Genomic DNA, 18814 nt, shown 5'->3' on the forward strand with positions numbered 1-18814 from the left:
CCAAAAAGATTGTCATACTTTCCTTATTAGTTTGTTCCAAAAAGATTGACACCTTTCTATATTTAGAAACGATTTAACTTTATGAGATGATTTACAGCCACACAAATATCTAAGATTTGTTTTGGACCATACATTTCAAAAGTCTTCCTCTATTTCTTAAACTCCGTGCCAAATTAAACTAGAACAATCTTTTTGGGACGAAGGGAGTAATAAACTAAAAAGTAAGAGACTAGCAATAGACCGAGGGAACAAAATCATTTCATGTGCCATTTTCATTCTTGCTTTATTTCTTACGCGTTTTCCCCCTTATTCCATGTGAAAATGGAAAGAAGAAATAAATTGAAAGAAGTCTAAGGTTAGTGTTGGGATCGAAATGACAAGTTGTCATGCGAAAGCTAACAATTGTAAAATCTTAAAAAACGATAAATCAGACAACAAAGAAAATATACTAAAAAAGGCATAATTATATAATATGATATGGTCAAGTGACCTACATATTGCGAAACCTAATATTTAAAAAAAAAACTATGAGCGAATAATCTCTCCTAAACGAAACCCTTTTAATGATTATATTGTGAATGCTCTTGTGTGTTGTTGTGTATTAGAGAGATTCTTCAATATATAGAGGTCCAAAACCTTTTCATTCAAGAAAGGGGCTAGTCAAATATGAATTTTTTTTTTTTTTTTTTTAGGAAAAGTAAAACAAATAATGATAATACTTTGCCTTTCCTTAAAGAGAAAAATGTAATCAAATATATGATAAGAAAATCAGGGCAAAAATCCTAACAGTTAGAACCCTCAGCATGATATAAGCTCCTACACATATAAGAGGGAAAAAAAAGTATTGTCATCTATCTCAACTAGTTTTCTGAGGTGTTGGAAATTCAAACTGGCTCAGAGAATCGGTCTTGCTATTGAGCCGTTGGTTCTGCCAAAAAAAAGTGTGTTATATACCATGTAATTAATAATCTTGTTGTCGTGTATTAAATAACACTTTACTTTTCTCTTCTTTTCTATGTGCAATTCGCCTAAGGCATCATCTGTGATTTTTGTTCTGTAACTTGCTAGTTTAGAAACCTGTTAATTTTTTTATTTTTTTTGTGACTCACACTCATCAGCCCGCCCTTCGTTATAGGTTCGAGAGAGTTATCCTGTGCTATATGGTTAAAAAAATAGTTGTTGTCTAAAACCAAACAAGCTACCTCATATTTTTTTTTTTTGACTAATCCACTGAATTATGTCATTATGAATTTAAATATCTCCTGAAGACATATTTTAAGAAAAGAAAAGAGAAAACCAAATAATGCTTGCTACTTTTATAAAGTTAATAATACTTTAGATAATAGTTTCTATATGACGAAGTCTCATCATTTGTGTGCTACTTTCACTTAAATTGAAAACTTGAGACTATCAATAGTTCCACAACTATATCTTATTCTCAAAAGCCAACAACAAATATAATTTCTTTGAATACACTCATTTCCGCATAAGATTCTCTTCGCAACTCCTAATCATTTTTGTGAGAAATAAATATGAACAAGTTCATAATAGAATGAACTGTTCGTGAAAGACTAGACAAAGAATATTATAATGGTATCAAAACATAGTTTAATAAATGATAGTTTATTTTCTTAATCCATTCAACGACATTTATAAACAAAGGGGATGGAGATAGTGGCAGAACCACAACGGATTAGATGGTCAGTTGAACACCTTTTAGATTGGAAAAATTAAGAGCACATAGATCAAATATTACTTTTTATACGTACAGAATCTTGAACAACTTTGTAATGGTTAAAAAAAATGAAAAGAGGAACTTTTTCAGATAACCACGTTATTACCGGTGTACCACTGAAGGTTATGGTGGCTGGATATGATCCCATTAATCTGAGATCTGGGGTTCGAGCCCTCGAATAAAAAACCCCTATAGAGAGTCATATACTGAGGTCTCCTTAAAGTTCACGACTTTTCATTTAAACACATTGAAATGCCTTTATCTATTAGACATTTCAATCTCAGTTAATGTGTGCCTATTAACACAATAAGCCGACAAGGGCAAATAGGGTGTCTTGACCTCTTTTAGACGCGTGAATTGTCCTAAAGGTAATAAACGTACATATCTTCAACATGCATTAAATGTGTAATAGGTAACAGGTTTAGTTGGAGTGTCAAAACAAAAAAAGTTTTCAAAAGTGTTGGCCATATGGGTGGGTGAACTTGTCCCTTTTGTGTCCCTAAATGTTCAAAGCTGCTACTCTTCCACCCAACAGCCTTAATTAGCTTGTCTTTGTCTCAAAATTTTGCACATTTTAAACTTTTTTTAAAAATTTGATTCTCCAATAACTCTTCACCATTTTCCCTATTATATAACAACAACCTACAAACTATTAGCTAACTCATATTTTCTTAAACACAAATACAAGGTCAAGTACAGTGTCTTTACAAAAATCTTGAAGAAGAAAATCAAGAAAGTGTTAGAATTTTGTGTTTATTATTTGAGATTTAATTGTGTAGAAGCTTTTATTACAAAATATGGAGAAAAGTTTGAATCTTAAGGCAACTGAACTTAGATTGGGTTTGCCAGGGTCAGAGGAAGAATCTGATCACCAACAAATTGTCTCCAATTCCAAGAACAACAAAAGGGGCCCTGAATCTGAAGAGGATGAATCAAATTCAGATTATGAAGCCACAACACCCCCTGTTGCCAAGTAAGTTTGATACTCCTTCTGCTCCAATTTATTTGACCTAGTTTGACTCGGTACGGAATTTTAAAAGAAAATAAAGACTTTTGAACGTGCAGTCTTAAACATTCACTATCATTTGTGTTGCTATAATAGCTAAGGGTTAATGTTGTTGCTTGGCTCCAAAATTTGCCGATGCACCTGTATCGAATGATAAAAATTGCACTACTTTTAAACATTTGGGCACAAAAATATTTTTGGAGGATTCGAGAAACATAGGCTAAGGGTAAAATGAAAAATTAAGTTAATTAGTGCCAAATCTAGAAAGTTGTTATTCTTTTAAATGGACTAAAACGAAAACGCTGCAACATAAAATGGAAAGGAGAAAATATTTCATTTCAAAATCTATGAAAATTTTCGAGTCTTGAATCATAGTAATGAAGAAAAGAACTAAATTTTACATGGTGAATGGAATTGCAAGGAATATTAGCTATAAAAGTTGTCCCTTTTTAGTTGCTAAATATCCCTTAGCTAACAGGAAATTTGTTCATAATTCGTCGCTAAATAGAATTAGCAACGATATTTTGTTGCTTAGCAATAGAAATTGTCCCTAATTCATGTTCTTTTGTAGTAAATTATTTTTAAATTTAAAAAGTTGTCATTTTTTAAATCTTGAATCATAGTAATGGACAAGGACTAAATTTTGACATGGTGAATTATTGCAGGGCACAAATAGTGGGGTGGCCACCAGTGAGATCTTACAGGAAGAACACCTTACAAGATCAATGTGGATTTTATGTCAAAGTTAGCATGGATGGAGCCCCTTTTCTTAGAAAAATTGATCTTAAATTGTACAATTGTTACACTGAGCTACTTAAGGCAATTGAGAACATGTTCAAGCTCAATATAGGTGAATATTCAGAGAGAGAAGGCTATAAAGGTTCAGAATTTGCACCTGCTTATGAGGATAAAGATGGTGATTTGATGCTTGTTGGAGATGTTCCTTGGGAGTAAGTTCTTGAACTCTGACCCCAACCGCCCCCCCCCCCCCCCTCCCCCACAACAACAAATAATTATTGCCGATAAAAAATCAAATCATTTATAAGGTAATTGTAGGTAATTTTTAGAAAAACATATAATTGATAATCCGATAAAAATGATGATTAATTTGCAATAATAATAGGTTAAACCTATATACGTCGTGTAAAATTTTACAGTGTCTATGTATATAACTTAAACTTATATATATGTTATATACATGTCTTTGAGCATGGATGTTAATGGAATTTTCATCGCTATTACAGAATGTTCATATCATCATGCAAAAGGCTGAGGATAATGAAAGGATCAGAGGCAAGAGGCTTGGGATGTGGAATATAATGTATATGAAAAATCCCACACACAAATTTAAAATTGATTCTTTTTTTTTCTTTTTCTTTTTATTTTTGAAATTTTGTTCAAACAAAAGTGCAGAAAAAGAAGAGGAGAAACTTATACTATAATTTACAGGTACCTTTTTGGTTGTTCTTGTTGTAACATCATGTATATAGCAGGAAATAAACCGTGGTGGTCTATAAGTCCTGCAGTTTTATTGTTTTTTTGGACTGGGATTATCTCCCCTTCAAACGTACAAAGCAACTGTTTTTTTTTGGCTGTAAGAGCAATTGTATAAACACACATACACAGTATTTTTTTTCTTTTTTCAATTCTTGGGTATGAAAAATATTTTTGTTCTCCAATTTCTCTTAGCTTCTTCAATAATTTTTTTTTTTTTGGAATAATCATCTGATATTTAGTGACTGATCTGACTAACTCAGATACCTGCCGCGTATGACCCATTTAAAAAAGGAACGTTCCCTATAAATATAACCAACAATCTCGATAGCTTGTTTGTAAGGAAAAAAAAACATACTCACTTATCAGTGCATCTAGTAGATAAGGAATAATTGAATTGTCGAACTAAATTGAACTATTTTTTATTATGAAGTATGACACACAAAAATATTGGTTTGTGTAATGTGACTACAACCCACAGACTGTGATGATTTTTTCAAAACTATGTATATAAACTAAGACTCTTTTTAAATTACTGCATAATCTCTTCAATGATTTAGGTAGATTAAATAGGGAAAAGGACACTGTGTGTCCACTCATCCAAACTAATCCCACATTTAATTACTGTTTGGGGTTAATCCCACTAGGTGTCCAATCGGCCCAAATTAATGCAAAAAAATGGTCGGTCGGCTCAAAATAACGCTAAGGCTACGTCCACTTAAAATTGTGTGCTTGAAAAAAAAAAAAAACTTTTTGTGGCGACTAAATCGCCACAAAAACGTCGCCACTAAAGGGCTGCTACAGCATATATACATATGTTGGAATTATATATACATTTTATATACAAGAATTATACAGTTTATATACATATGCTGGAATTAATCATACATTTATTATACGTTAATTATACATTTATTATACACATATTATACAATAATGATATGATATTTATTTTTAACATATACAATAGTGATACATATTATATACCACAATGATACGGTTTCTATAATACATTTTTTATACGTATAGTGCACTTTCTATACAAGATCGATACGCTTATAAACACACATCTTAATTATATATACACTTTCTATACAAAAATGATACATATTATATACAAAAATGATACAATTTTCTATTCTATACAGTACGAAGCGCTTGCATTATACACATTATATCAATAAATTATATATATTATATAGAAAAATGATACATACCTTAGTGATTCATATTTTATACAGTATCTATACATTACAGATAGATACTGATACATATTTTATACACAAATTACACATATTATATATAAAAATCGCCTCAAACATTTTTGTATTTGGGTTTTTATTTAAAAATTGCCTTATTTAAGTTTTGGCTAATGAATGGGATTAGTTTAAGGGGTACAATTTAGGTTTAGAAGAATTGTGGCCAGCGAGTGGAATTAGTTTCACCCGACCTAACAATTATGTCCTTTCCCCGATTAAATATGCCTAGCGAAAGATATATGGCTTGTCATAATTAAAGTTAGAGAAACTTGCAAACACACCCATGTGGTATGCTACCCAACTAACAGTATGTTGTGTTGTAATTTTAAAATATATGAGTTGGCAACAAGTACTTGCTCGTAGATTATTGCTTTAAAATGATCACAAGAACTACCTAATCATTAAGTAATTAAGTCATTAAGTCCATTTATTTACATTAATATCTAAGTACTTAATTGATCTGAATAGGTCTTAATCATTAAGATTTTATTCAAAGTCTTAATATCATTAAGAGGAACTTTGTATGAATAATTTTTATCACCGGCTCCACCCACCCCCACTCCTACCACCCACCCCAACTCTCCACTACCCTATCCCCTATACCAACCCCTACCCCCACCCCACAACAACCACCCCAAAGCCCTCACCTATACCCACCACCACCCCCAAGCCCCTAACCCCATTCACCACCCCTATCCTATCCCCACCATACCCCTGCACTCCACCCCCACCACCACCCACCCCCAAAACCCCACTTACCACCACGCACCTACTCCACCACCATTACAAAGCATCTCTACCATTACTTGCAAACATAAATGTTCATTTTTTTATCAAATAATATTTGTATTTTATTAAATTTGTATCTATTTTCTAATATTTAGTTACTTTTTTATTTGAATTGTATATTTATTACTTATGTTTAAATTCATACATTATGCACATTCAGATGTTGAAAAACAAACAATCTTAATCATTTAGTGTTCAGATCTAGACACAACATCTTAATCAAGATGTGCATTCAGATTAGACGCCTTGATCTTAATGAAAACAAATAAAGTATAAGTAATTTTACATGAGTTGGTATAAAATACTTTAGTTGGGTTAAGTATTTATCCAGAAACTACATGGTTGAAGTTTTTTCCCCAAGCAAAATGTAAAATGTATTTGATGTTGAGTCTCATTAAAAACTAAAAAGGGGCCAATATGAAAAAAGTTCAACTAAAAAAAGGAGCCAATGTGGTTGAAAAGTAAAACATAGTGGAGTATGACGAATGTACTTTCTTCTCCCTTAGCAGCCATACGCACTCCCTTAGTTTTACTTCACTCTCATCGCTTTCCCCAATTCTCGTGTAAATATCGTATCCTCAAGCCTATTTCCAATAGACCCATTTGGCTAAACACGTAAATTCTCTTTCATTTTGTCTTAATTATGCAAATATTTGCTCGTAGCTTTGTATAGTACTGATTCTTTCATTGTGTCTTTAATTATTTACATTTGGATACTCCCTCCACTAAAAAAAAGTGTCCACCTAGCCATTTGCATACCCTCCTAGAATTTTTTTTTTTTTTTGACTAAACTATCCCTAATTTAAAAAGATATTGAGATTTAGTCACTTATCACTTAATAAAGGCAAATATGAAAAAATAAAGTTAATTCTTTTTTAATTTTGCAGAACTATCTGATTCTTTTTTTTTTTTTTTTTTTTTTTTGGTTTTTGGGTTCTTTTCTTCTTCTTCTTTTGTTGCTTTTCTACCATTTTCATATGCTTATCTTGAATTTGTGCATTTTTTATTGATAAATTGACATAAATAGGCGCCCATTAAAATAATAGCCAACAAATATGTATATTTTTTTGTATATTAGTGTATGTTATACATAAAATATGAGTACATCTTTAATTATTTTTGGTCAACTGGCCAAATGTGTAATGTACCGTTTGTGTGTCATATGGTGCAAAGATTGAGTTGTCCTCAAATAAGTATTGTCTGAAATTCGCCTTCTCAAGCAACTCAAACCTATTTCCAGTTGACCCTTTTGGCTATACATGTAAATTCTCTTTCACTTGTCTTGATTATGCAAATATTTGTTCAAATCTTCCTATAGTACTGATTCTTTCATTTTGTCTTTAATTGATTACATTTGGATACTCCCTCCGGTTCAAAAAGAGTGTCCACTACGCCATTTGCACAGTAAAATACTAAGTCCTAGGCAAAAGTAGATAATTTGACTAAACTGTCCCTAATTAAAAAGGTATTGAGATTTGATCACTTAACACTTAATAAGGGCAAATATGGAAAAATAAGATTAATTCTTTCTTGATTTGACAAGTGGACGCTCTTTTTGAACTAAAAAATAAAGGCTAAGTAGACACTCTGTTTGAACGGAAGGGAGTAGACATTTTTTTTTTTTTTGGGTTCTTTTTCTTGTTCTCGTTTTGTTGCGTTTAAATTTGTGCATTTTTGTTGATAAGTATAGCCGCTCACCAAAATAATAGCTAACAAATGTATATTTTTTTGTATATTAATGTTGTATGTTATACATAAAACTTACATTTTGGATACAAATTAGTATATATTTTTTCTATATTTAGCTAGCGAATGTAATTATTTTTAGTCAACTGGCCAAATGTGTAACGTGCCCTTTTTTGTTACATATGGTGCAAAGATTGAGTTGTCCTCAATAAGTATTGAAAAAGAAAAGAACTTTATCTGTTCTAATAAGTGCATTTAGGATTTGACCATTTTTCTGCTATGAATTAAATAGACATAATACATAAACAGACTCTTAAACTTGGTCTCAGTTGGCAAGTATGCCCTCCAACTTTGGGTGTGCACAAGTAGGCACCTCAACTTGTCTAGAGTTGAACATGTGAACACAAATGCTGACGTGGCATATAAATTTTGGAGGGCCACGTCAGTGCCACGTAAGCATTTGTGTTTATGTGTTCAACTTTATATAAGTTGAGGTGCCTACTTGTGCACACCCAAAGTTAAAGGGTATACTTGCCAGCTGAAGCCACGTTTAAGGGTCTGTTTATGTATTATGCCAATTAAATAAAGGGTGTGCATAGATGCTAATTGCATTTTGACCTTTAGCAAAAATTGCATTTAGATTCTCTTTCACTGTGTCTTGATTATGTTAATATATGGTTGTAGCTTTGTACAGTAATGTAGATAGAATTTTATGATTGCGAAATTAACTTTTGCAAGTTTTCCTTTTGCAGAACTATCTAACTTCTTTTTTTTTTTTTTTTTTTGTCTTTTGTTGTTCTTCTAATGTTGGGTTTCTAATTTCTGCGGTTTCCTTATGCTTATCTTGAATTTGAGTATATGGTGCAAAGATTGATTTGTACTCGATAAGTATTAAGAAAGAACAAAATTTTATCTGTTCTAGTATGGGCATTTACAATCGACCATTTTGCTGTTATGAATTAATTAAAAAGTGTACATGGATGCGTGCCTTTGGCAAAAAAATCATGTATATTCTCTTTCATTGTGTCTTGATTATGCTTATATTTGCTTGTATTTTCGTATAGTACTGCATATTGCATTCCGATATATAGCTTTTTATGTCCCTAATTAACTTTGGAAAGTTTTCATTTTGCAGAACTATTTGATCTTTTTTGTCTTTTTCTTGTTCTTCTTCTGTTGCGTTTCTAATTTCTGCCATTTCCTTATGCGTATCTTGATTTTGTGCATATATTGTTTCATTTGGTGCAAAGATTGATTTGTACTCCATAAGTATTAAGAAAGAAAAAAATTTATCTGTTCTAGTAAGTGCAGTTAGAATTGACCATTTTGCTGCTATGAATTGAATAAAAGGTGTACGTAAATGCGTGACTTTAGCAAAAATAAAAAATGGTGCACTTATCAGGAAAAAATCTAGTAATCATTAATCTACTATGCCTTAGCATATTGTAGGTGGTTCTCTCTGATTCTAGGATTTTTTTTCTTTCAATATGCATGGGCGGGTGTTAGCTAGATCCAATACAAGGACATTAAGGAATCAAAACTTGGAGCAAATGTTAATTCTTGTGAATGCTTCTGAAAAGATCATACGTTTACTTGTACCAAGTTGTACATTACCAAAGAAAAGATTCTTTTTTCTTAAGAGGATGTTCCATTAATCATGAGTAGTAGAAAAATTCAAAATCATGTGGTACTTCGTTATTATTTGTTTGAGTTTCTTTCAGCACTAGTCTTAAAAGTTGCTTCCTTTAGATCATTTGAACTTTTATTGATCAACTTCAAAACACTAGAATTTTTGTTTCGTAGTCACTTATCTCCATCTTGTCATTCTGTAAGCATTCAAGACAAAAAAAACGTGTCCATCACTGTTAGACTCCCTTTTCTATATTAATTGGTCCTTTTTTTTTTTTCATTAGACGAAGTTTCGCAGTTTTATCCAAAATGAATAATGTGGGAGCCATCTCCACTAAAGAGTTTCCTCTGGGTTTGGATGCGAGTTCTGAGGAAGAATACTCTTCTCAATCTAATTTGCTCCAAGATTTCACTAGTATCCCCACCATTGACAAAGCATGGACTTTCACATCTGACGGTGGTATGATTTCTTTAGTTTTTCATTCTCTTTGTTTTGGTGATGAACAATAATAATTGCTGTGTTTGGTACGAAGGAATATGTTTTCCATGGAAAATATTTTTTTAGAAGATGTTTTCTTGGAAAACAAGTGGGTTTCTTACTCTTTTTTTTCCCGGTGTTTGGTAAGTAAGCAATTTTTTTTTTATTCCAAGAGCATTTATATGTAATCTAGTAAAACACTATGGAGGTGGGATGGAGTGGGGAGTGGGGGTTCGAGGGTGGTGGCGGGTGGGATGGTCAAGTGGTGGCAGTTGGGCCGTTGGGTGGGTAGGGAGGAGATAATGGTCTTGGAAAATGATTTATGGAACTTGCTTTCCCTACTTCCATTAGGGAAGTCATTTTCCTCATTTTTAAGGAATTTATTTTCCTAGAGTATGCCAAAGTATTTTGACCAACCAAACATGGGAAAATAGGAAAGAAAATGCTTTCCTCCATACCAAACACGCCCTAAATCTGACCTGGAGAATAAAAATGGTGTAGTATTAGTTAAATTCTTCCCTTCCCACTTAAATATTTTGCTTTATTCTTTAACTGCTGCTAGTTTTTAACCCTTTTTTTACCTTTCAAGGTTCCCAAGGTATGTTCTCGATGAGCCAACCAAATCTCCTTGCCAACAAGAAGAGGAGATACATATTACCTTGTCAAATTTCAAAAGAAAGTAAAAGTGCTGTAAGCTTTAAATGGGCTGCTTTCCCTATCGAGATGTCCAACGTGTCTATGATGATCCCATCACCTTCAGGCTCAAAGCTTCTTGTAGTTAAGAATCCTGAAAATGATTCTCCAACCAAGTTTGAAATTTGGGGTCGATCTTTGGTCGAAAAGGAGTTTTGTGTTCCTGCTTCTGTCCATGGCTCTGTATATTCAGATGGATGGTAAGTTATTATATGAACTAAACATCGAGAAAATGATAAAAATAGTCCCTGATGTTTGCAGGTAGGTTCAGAATAGTTGCTTTAAGAATGCAATGAACAACTTTGGTCCTTTAAGTTTGTCAACAGTTAACACTTTTAGTTTCCGTCAAATATGTACCGAACTCTGTTCGTTAGATTTGACAGGAATTATTAAAAAAAAGAAAAAAGAAAAAAGGAAATTAACAGGAACTCATATTTAGAGGTATAATTTTTGTAGTTTCTGCTATTTTTGATTAATTTCTAGAGTCTGGTCCAGCTTTTGAGGTTTAATTTCTTTATATCTTTTTAGTGTCTAGTGCAGTTTTTTGTGTTACATATTTTAGGATATGGTGGGACTTTCTTGGCGTTTATGGTTAAATCTGCCCTTTTTGGTTTCCATCAAACTAACTAACATAAATGGTTTAATATTTGACGTAGACTAAAAGTGTTAAACATTTAGCAAACTTAAAGGACCAAAGCTGTTTAGTGCATACTTAAGGGACCATTTTTGTCATTTTCTGCTAAACATCACTTTACTTACTTCACTTTCCCATACACTCACTTGGTGTTTGTTAAAATTTGATAATGCAGGTTTGAGGGAATATCATGGAACAACGATGAAACTCTTATTGCTTATGTCGCTGAGGAGCCTGCTCCCTCAAAGCCTACATTTACTACTTTTGGCTATAAGAAAGATAATTCTACAGATAAGGATAGTGGGAGTTGGAAAGGTCAAGGGGACTGGGAAGAGGAGTGGGGGGAAACCTATGCTGGAAAAAGACAACCTGCTCTTTTCATCATCGATGTCAACAGGTATGACAATTTGTTATATGGCAGTATACACCGATAGCCCCTTAAACTTGCCAGTATATTTCATTTAGATATTCGAATTACTACCTGTTTTGATCGAGCACCTGAACACATGATAAAGTTTCCTATTAGACATTTTTGACTCAATACTTTTAAAAGCTTTTGCGCGTGTTCTCAAGCGCCCTTTACGTAGATAAGTTAAGCACATAAACATGTCACCACCTTTTATTATATGCATTAGCCTCAATAAGCCGTAAAACCTCAAGCATGTTCCAATTGGAGTTGATGTATATATAATTAAAGGAGGGGCATATTTTATGTGATTAACTTTTCTATGTAATAGGCGTTTGAGAAAACGCGCAGTTTTTTTTTAAAAAATGAGTCAGGAGTATCTAATAAGAGCACTTTATCATGTGTTTAGGTGCTCAATTAGAATAGGCTATAGTTCGAGTGTTTAAATGAAATTCACTGACAAGCTTAAGGGGTTGACGATGTATTCAACCTCATTATTTTTGCTTGTATCAGTCTGGTAAAAGGATTTAGTTTTGATGTCTTTGGATAGAACCCTAAATATAAATTTATGCAGTGGAGAAGTACGTCCTGTTGAAGGAATGGGGAAGTCACTGAGTGTCGGACAAGTTGTATGGGCTCCATCCAGTGAAGGCTTGCAACAATATCTGGTTTTCGTTGGGTGGCCATCAGATCCTAGAAAGTTGGGTATAAAATATTGCTATAACAGGCCTTGTGCCTTGTATGCTGTTAGAGCTCCACTTTCAAAGTTAGAAGTCCATCAATCTGGGTAAGTAACTTGCTAGTTACCAGAAATGAAAATGTTGTGGATTAACTACATCTGCTTTTGTATAGATGTAGTATATAGGGAACTTATAGCATGTCTGACCAAGCTTCTCCAAGGCCAGAAGTGCTTTTTTTCAAAGTTAAGGTGTTTGGCCATGCTTTTAGGAGAAGAAAAAGTGCTTTTGAGTAGAAGCAAAAGCTGTTTTAAGAAGCTGAAAAAAGTAGCTTCTCCCCAAAAATGCTTTTTTGAAAAGCACTTTTGGAAAATATACCTAGAAGCACTTTTTAAAAGCTTGGCCAAACATGAATTGATGCTCAAAAGTGTTTTTCAAATTGATTAGCCAAACACAAACTACTTCTCACGAAAACTATTGTTTTTTTGTTATGAAAAAACACTATGCAAAATAAATTGATTTTATAAGCTTGGCCAAACAGGCTATTAGCTAGTGGAGAATTCTTGTATATTTGATTTATGCATTTTTGGTAGTCTCAACTGACTTTTTGTCACTTTCAGAACTAATGCAGCCAACGATGTATCTCCGATTAAGCTGACACAAAGCATAAGTAGTGCTTACTTTCCTCGTTTCAGGTTTGTCTTGAATTACTTGTCTGGCCAACTCCTCCTCCGTCCCCTAGAATAAAAAAGAGAGAGAAAAAAAAGAGAAATGGTAGAAAAAAGGGAAAAGGAGATGTGTGGATGAAGAAGTCATTCCCCTAATTCCTTTTCATTAAGATAACATTTGAAAAACATCAGTTGGATCTAACTAGTCTTTTCAATAAATTTTGCAGCCCAGATGGAAAATTGCTTATATTTTTGTCTGCTAGAAGTTCAGTAGATTCATGGGCACATTCTGCAACTGGTTCACTTCATAGGATTGATTGGTCATTCAGCGGAAAGCCAACTCCAGATGCTAAAATTGTTGATGTGGTAGACTCACGTTTTGTAATTCTGATTACTTGCATCAGCACTTTGAGGCTAGTTATCATTAACCATTTTAGCAGTATTATTTACTTTTAATTGATTCCGAGCTTTATCCTTTGGTCAGCACACCTACTAGGGGTTTCAAATGGGCGGGTGGGTCACAACCCAACCCGCCCAATTCTTACTAAGTTTTAATTTCTTTGTATGTTCTTTTATAATTTTTTAAGTACCTAACAAAACTTTTGTTTTTCTTTTCTTACGGCTATATATATAACATATCAAATAAAAACATGTCTTTTTGGAATATTTTAATAAGATTTCTCATGGGTCAATTTGGGTTACATATCAGCCCAACTTTTAGATGGGCTGAAATGGATTGGGCTAAAATGGGCTGAGCCAATAAATTGGCGGGTCAATGACCAGCCCAAACTTGGGCGGGTCATGTTTTCATGGGCTAATTTGCCACCCCTACTCATGCTGTGAGGGGCAACTGCAGGTTCCTGTTGTGACGTGTCCTGAGGATGGCTGCTTCCCTGGCCTTTACTGCTTTAGTGTTCTTAATAGACCTTGGCTTTCCGATGGACATACTATAATTTTATCTTCTATCTGGGGCAGCACACAAGTAATAATTTCAGTAAATGTGATAAGGTGACCAGATATTTTGTTACTCAATCTGAATGGCATGAATTCTTTTTCTGTACCAATGAGTTAATAATTGTGAAATGCGTCTTTATCAAAAATAATAGTGGAAGCGTATCGCGCATTAGCCCTGGAGACTCTAGCTTCTCTTGGAATTTGCTTGAACTAGATGGTGACAACATCATAGCTGGTAAGAATCAGTGTTGATACTTAAGTTATATACTTTATACTGGTTCCTGTAAACTGTAATAGTACTCCCATTAATCAAAGAGTCTTGCATTTTTTTCCGGTTATAGTTTGTAGTAGTCCCGTTGATGTTCCTGCAATCAAGTATGGTTCCCTTGTCCGTAAGGCATCCACAGAGGACTCATGGAGTTGGTTAGATGTTTCAAGCCCCATATCTAGATGCTCTGAAAAGGTCTGTCTGTTTTCTTTGTTTATTTTATTTTTTTTCCTTTATTTATTATTTCATCTAGTCTGTTCTGTTAGGCATTCACTTGCTAGGATGGCTTTTCTGAAATTTAAATGTCCCCAAATATGCTCACAGGTTACATCTTTGCTGTCTTCCCGCCAATTTAGTGTTATGAAGATTCCTGTCAGGGATATCTCGCAGAACCTTACTAAAGGTAATAACTCATCGCACTCTTCACTAAAGACTTGCTTACAGGTAGACGTGGATTTCTTGGGATGGGTTTATGTATCGTGATATAAAGACCAACTTCTTGCCATAACCTTATGCAAACCTGTTTCTTTTGATAGATTGCAGCTATTCCTAATGTTTTCTCATCTATAGGGTAGGAAAGCTATTAAAAAATGAACAATTTATTTATCTGTCAAGCTGTTTGATTACTCGCAGTGATTCTCCCATGAGTGCATAGGGGGTTAAGAACCCCATCGAACTTAAGGGCAAGTTTATAAATTCATGGAAGGACGTATGATTGTGACCTCTTATGCTATTTGCAGATCAATAGATGCTTGGATACTTCCAGATTACTAATCTCTGCTGTTTTTACTATAACCTTCAATGAGTTTTATTCATGTTAGGTGCCAGCAAACCGTACGAGGCTATCTTTGTATCCTCCAAGTTGCAGAGCCGTAACGTGTGCGATCCACTGATTGTAGTCCTTCACGGAGGTCCTCATTCTACTTCATTGTCAAGCTTCTCAAAGTCCTTGGCTTTCCTTTCCTCACTTGGTTATAGCTTGTTGATTGTAAATTATAGGTAACCAACATTACTGACTTCTTTCTTCACACCTCTGTTAATTATAATGGTTACTGAAATATAACTCCGACAGTGAAATACTAGTAACGTATATTTGAGATGCTAGATTAATGTTAAAACTCCCTCTGTCCTGATATATGTGAAACACCTTTCGATATTTAGTAACATTTTAATTTTATAATACCCATTTTACCCTTAATGAGATGATTTATAGCCACATATATGTATGGCTTATTTTATACCACAAGTTTCAAGTCTTCCTTTATTTCTTAAACTCCGTACCGTTGATGAGCACTTTTTATTTAATCTCCTCACAGAGGCTCCTTGGGTTTTGGCGAGGAAGCAGTACAATCTCTTCCTGGGAAAATTGGATCACAGGTACTTGTTTGCAGTCTCTTCGTTTTCTTTCCCTTAAAAGGTTTCTTCCTTACTTTTGTTTAGGCTTGAGTGGTTTTGTTATATGAAATAGAATTTCTCCTTTTTCATAATAATTCTATTAAGGGATTTGGAACCTAAGAGTGTTTGTACTCTTTTTTCATAATCTGCAGGATGTTAATGATGTACTTGCTGCTATAGATCATGTCATTGAAAAGGGACTTGTGGATCCATCTAAAATAGCTGTGCTCGGCGGGTCCCACGGTGGATTTTTGACAACTCACTTGATTGGCCAGGTCTACCAATTTCCTAATACGCCACTGTCTTTTATGGTTTCTATATGCACCCATTTTCCTGAACTTACTTATGGTGCTTGTCAAATTTGTTCAATAAACATTTGTGGTGCTTCACAAAGCGAACCCGGACAATTTTTTCTTTTTTTTTTTAAATGACTATTGCTTGATAGTTCTGTTACTATTTTTGTAGGCACCGGATAAGTTTGCAGCAGCAGTTGCAAGGAACCCTGTCTGCAACCTCGCTTTGATGGTCGGTACATCGGATATACCTGATTGGTGCTATGCAGAGACATTTGGAGATAAGGGAAAATCAAGTTTTACAGAGGCTACTTCAGCTGAGCATCTTGACGCCTTTTACCGAAAATCACCAATTCTACACATCTCCAAGGTATACGCCTCTGTTAAATCTGTATTCGACAGTCTCTTGTGTTAAGCAATTTATCTTTCTGTTAGTTCTCTAGAAATGCCTGCTTAAATTGGAAAAAAAATTGAAATTATAAGTCATGCTAGATTTCAAGGATCACGGATACTGTTACAATCAACCTCTCTATAATAGAGTCGTTTGTCCGGATATATATTGGTGCTATGGTGAATTGGTTTTTTTGATAACCGTGGTGTCCGGGCCAGCTTGCACGCACCTCGACTAGTTCCACGGGATACCTTCCACCAGCAACAGGTACCAGGTAACTCTATCCACCAAGGCTAGGACAGATGAGAAGAAATCACCTTGTATTTTTGTTTCTGCTGGATTTGAACCTAAGACGTCATAGTTCTCAACCCACTTCATTGACCACTAGGTCACCCCATTGGGTGCTAGCTAATTATTGTTATAGCGAACATATAATATAAAATAACATGAAAAATCCGTTCCAAAAAAAACTTGGCCGTTATAATAAAATGTTGGTGTGAAGGATGACTGTTATAGAGAGGTGTGACTGTATATGCGTCTCCAACATCCTTGTGTTTGCCAATTTTGCAGGTCAGAACTCCTACGCTTTTCTTGTTAGGTGCTAAGGACCTCCGTGTACCGATGTCTACTGGGTTGCAGGTGAGATTTCTTATCATCTTTCTTGTTGCTTGTTTTATTCATTGAACATAAAGGTTCATTCTTAAATGGAATCAAGTGAGATTTCTTATCATCTTCCTAGTTGCACCTTTTGTTGGTTGCATATCATGTTTCATTTTTAACATGATATCAAGGGTATGGGCAAGCTCCTTTTTTTTTTTTTTTTGGTATGTTCATGGTGTATATCATTTACCTTTTGGTTCCTTTGAACAACTATGAACCAATCCATTATATGATCATATCTCTGCGGACTCTAGTTGTTGGCTCTATTGATAAAGACAATCTACAAGCTTTGTGTTTACTGATAAACTGTTGTAAAAAGGATCTGTTGAAGTACGCAATCATCTATGGACCAAAAGTGTTATATGTGCTGCCGCCCAATTGGCAATAAGAATCAGTGAATCACGTAATTCAGTGAGATGAAGGCGGGTTAGTTATTGTTGATAAGCCAGTTTCACGCACGAGATTCCTGTAGGTATAGAAGATTGGATGTCGTTCATAGAAAACCATATCCTTTTGTTCGGTTTTCTACTTTTTGGCATACTTATATACGGGTGTGTTTTGCCCATTGTTAATAAATTCCTATTACTTGATCAAAATGGAGCCATTACAGTACTATTTGCTCTGGTATAATAAGTGATGGCCTTTTAAGTTTTGGTTACTCATTTCTATACAATGTATTGCTTAAGAAAGTGTGTGATTTGCACTCTTATCATGTGCAGTATGCTCGGGCGATGAAGGAGAAAGGAGTGGAGGTTAAAGTCATCGTGTTCCCCGAGGACACTCATGCACTTGATAGGTAATCTGGTTCTATGTCCTCCATGAGTTTCATTTCCACTCTTTTGCTTTCAAATTTTGAACTCACATATATACATCTCTTTTGCAGACCACAATCTGACTTTGAAAGCTTTTTAAACATTGGAGTGTGGTTTAAGAAGTACTGCAAATAGATGAATTCTAAATTTCTATTGATGTCCTTTGTCACATTCCTTCATGCTGAATGCCAGAATATAAATCTCCCATCCAATCGGAAGATCGAGAGACGGGAGATCAGTAAAAATAATACAGGACACAGGAGATCTTTTTAGAGTCGTTTTCTTCCATTTGAAATGCAAGTGGGCATAGGAGATCATTTATTCCCTCTTTAAAGACTCAACTCTTCTGATATTAGTCCAATGATTTATTGTAAATCACAATTTACTAAATTATTAAATTGACCTCACATGGAGTTTTCTTCTTTCTACATGATACAGCAGCTCTAGTATAACTTTTGAAAAAGGGAAAAAAAAATGTTATTCCTCGATATTTTGACAATAATTTTTAAACTTTGGGGAGACAATATTTTGGTTTATTTATTCAGTTTGTTTGTTTTAGCTAATTCTAAGATGTATGAAAAGAAGTATCACTGTACTCTGTACTCAAATTAGTGTGATGTAAATCAATCTAGGCACAATAACTTTGGTGTTGCTTTCAATCATGGAGTTGCGAGCAGTCACATAAACAGAATTGTGTAATTGTTTATATCGTCCGCTCTTTTGAAAGAATTTTAAAGTCATGGGTGTTAAATTACTTTTAGTCGTAGAGTTACAAATAATCACATAAGGAAAATATAATTTTCTAATATTTAAGATATTTAGTTAATTAAATTATTAACCATTAAACATTTCCTTATTTGAATAGGTAAAAACTTTTTACAATTAAT

The 18814-nt window shown here is 34.0% G+C and overlaps 2 protein-coding genes across 2 annotated transcripts; both read left to right on the forward strand.

Moving 5' to 3' along the window:
* Positions 1-2330: 2330 nt before the first annotated feature.
* On the forward strand, positions 2331-4062 carry LOC132044664 (auxin-induced protein 22D-like). The gene is made up of 3 exons (XM_059435170.1): positions 2331-2708; positions 3407-3691; positions 3986-4062. Exons 1-3 carry the CDS (start codon positions 2533-2535, stop codon positions 4059-4061), a joined length of 537 nt encoding a protein of 178 aa, XP_059291153.1. The 5' UTR covers positions 2331-2532; the 3' UTR covers position 4062.
* A 2684-nt stretch (positions 4063-6746) lies between these two features.
* Positions 6747-18355, forward strand: LOC132044644 (acylamino-acid-releasing enzyme). The gene is made up of 18 exons (XM_059435145.1): positions 6747-6898; positions 9880-10058; positions 10666-10969; positions 11579-11800; positions 12384-12596; positions 13107-13181; positions 13382-13520; positions 14011-14162; positions 14261-14343; positions 14450-14571; positions 14701-14779; positions 15198-15375; positions 15693-15753; positions 15924-16046; positions 16237-16434; positions 17026-17094; positions 17835-17911; positions 17999-18355. The coding sequence occupies exons 1-18, from the start codon at positions 6762-6764 to the stop codon at positions 18060-18062; spliced, it is 2475 nt and encodes an 824-aa protein (XP_059291128.1). The 5' UTR covers positions 6747-6761; the 3' UTR covers positions 18063-18355.
* Positions 18356-18814: the final 459 nt, after the last annotated feature.

The sequence above is a fragment of the Lycium ferocissimum genome, unplaced genomic scaffold, assembly GCF_029784015.1.
Source record: "Lycium ferocissimum isolate CSIRO_LF1 unplaced genomic scaffold, AGI_CSIRO_Lferr_CH_V1 ctg51, whole genome shotgun sequence".
Taxonomy (NCBI): Eukaryota; Viridiplantae; Streptophyta; class Magnoliopsida; order Solanales; family Solanaceae; genus Lycium; species Lycium ferocissimum.

Coding starts and splice junctions, on each gene's coding strand:
- LOC132044664 (XM_059435170.1), top strand. CDS start 2,533: ATGGAGAAAAGTTTGAATCTTAAGGCAACTGAACTTAGATTGGGTTTG. Junction 2,709..3,406: donor ACAACACCCCCTGTTGCCAA/GTAAGTTTGATA, acceptor GAATTATTGCAG/GGCACAAATAGTGGGGTGGC. Junction 3,692..3,985: donor GTTGGAGATGTTCCTTGGGA/GTAAGTTCTTGA, acceptor TCGCTATTACAG/AATGTTCATATCATCATGCA.
- LOC132044644 (XM_059435145.1), top strand. CDS start 6,762: ATGACGAATGTACTTTCTTCTCCCTTAGCAGCCATACGCACTCCCTTA. Junction 13,521..14,010: donor ATGCTAAAATTGTTGATGTG/GTAGACTCACGT, acceptor GGGCAACTGCAG/GTTCCTGTTGTGACGTGTCC. Junction 17,095..17,834: donor CGATGTCTACTGGGTTGCAG/GTGAGATTTCTT, acceptor TATCATGTGCAG/TATGCTCGGGCGATGAAGGA.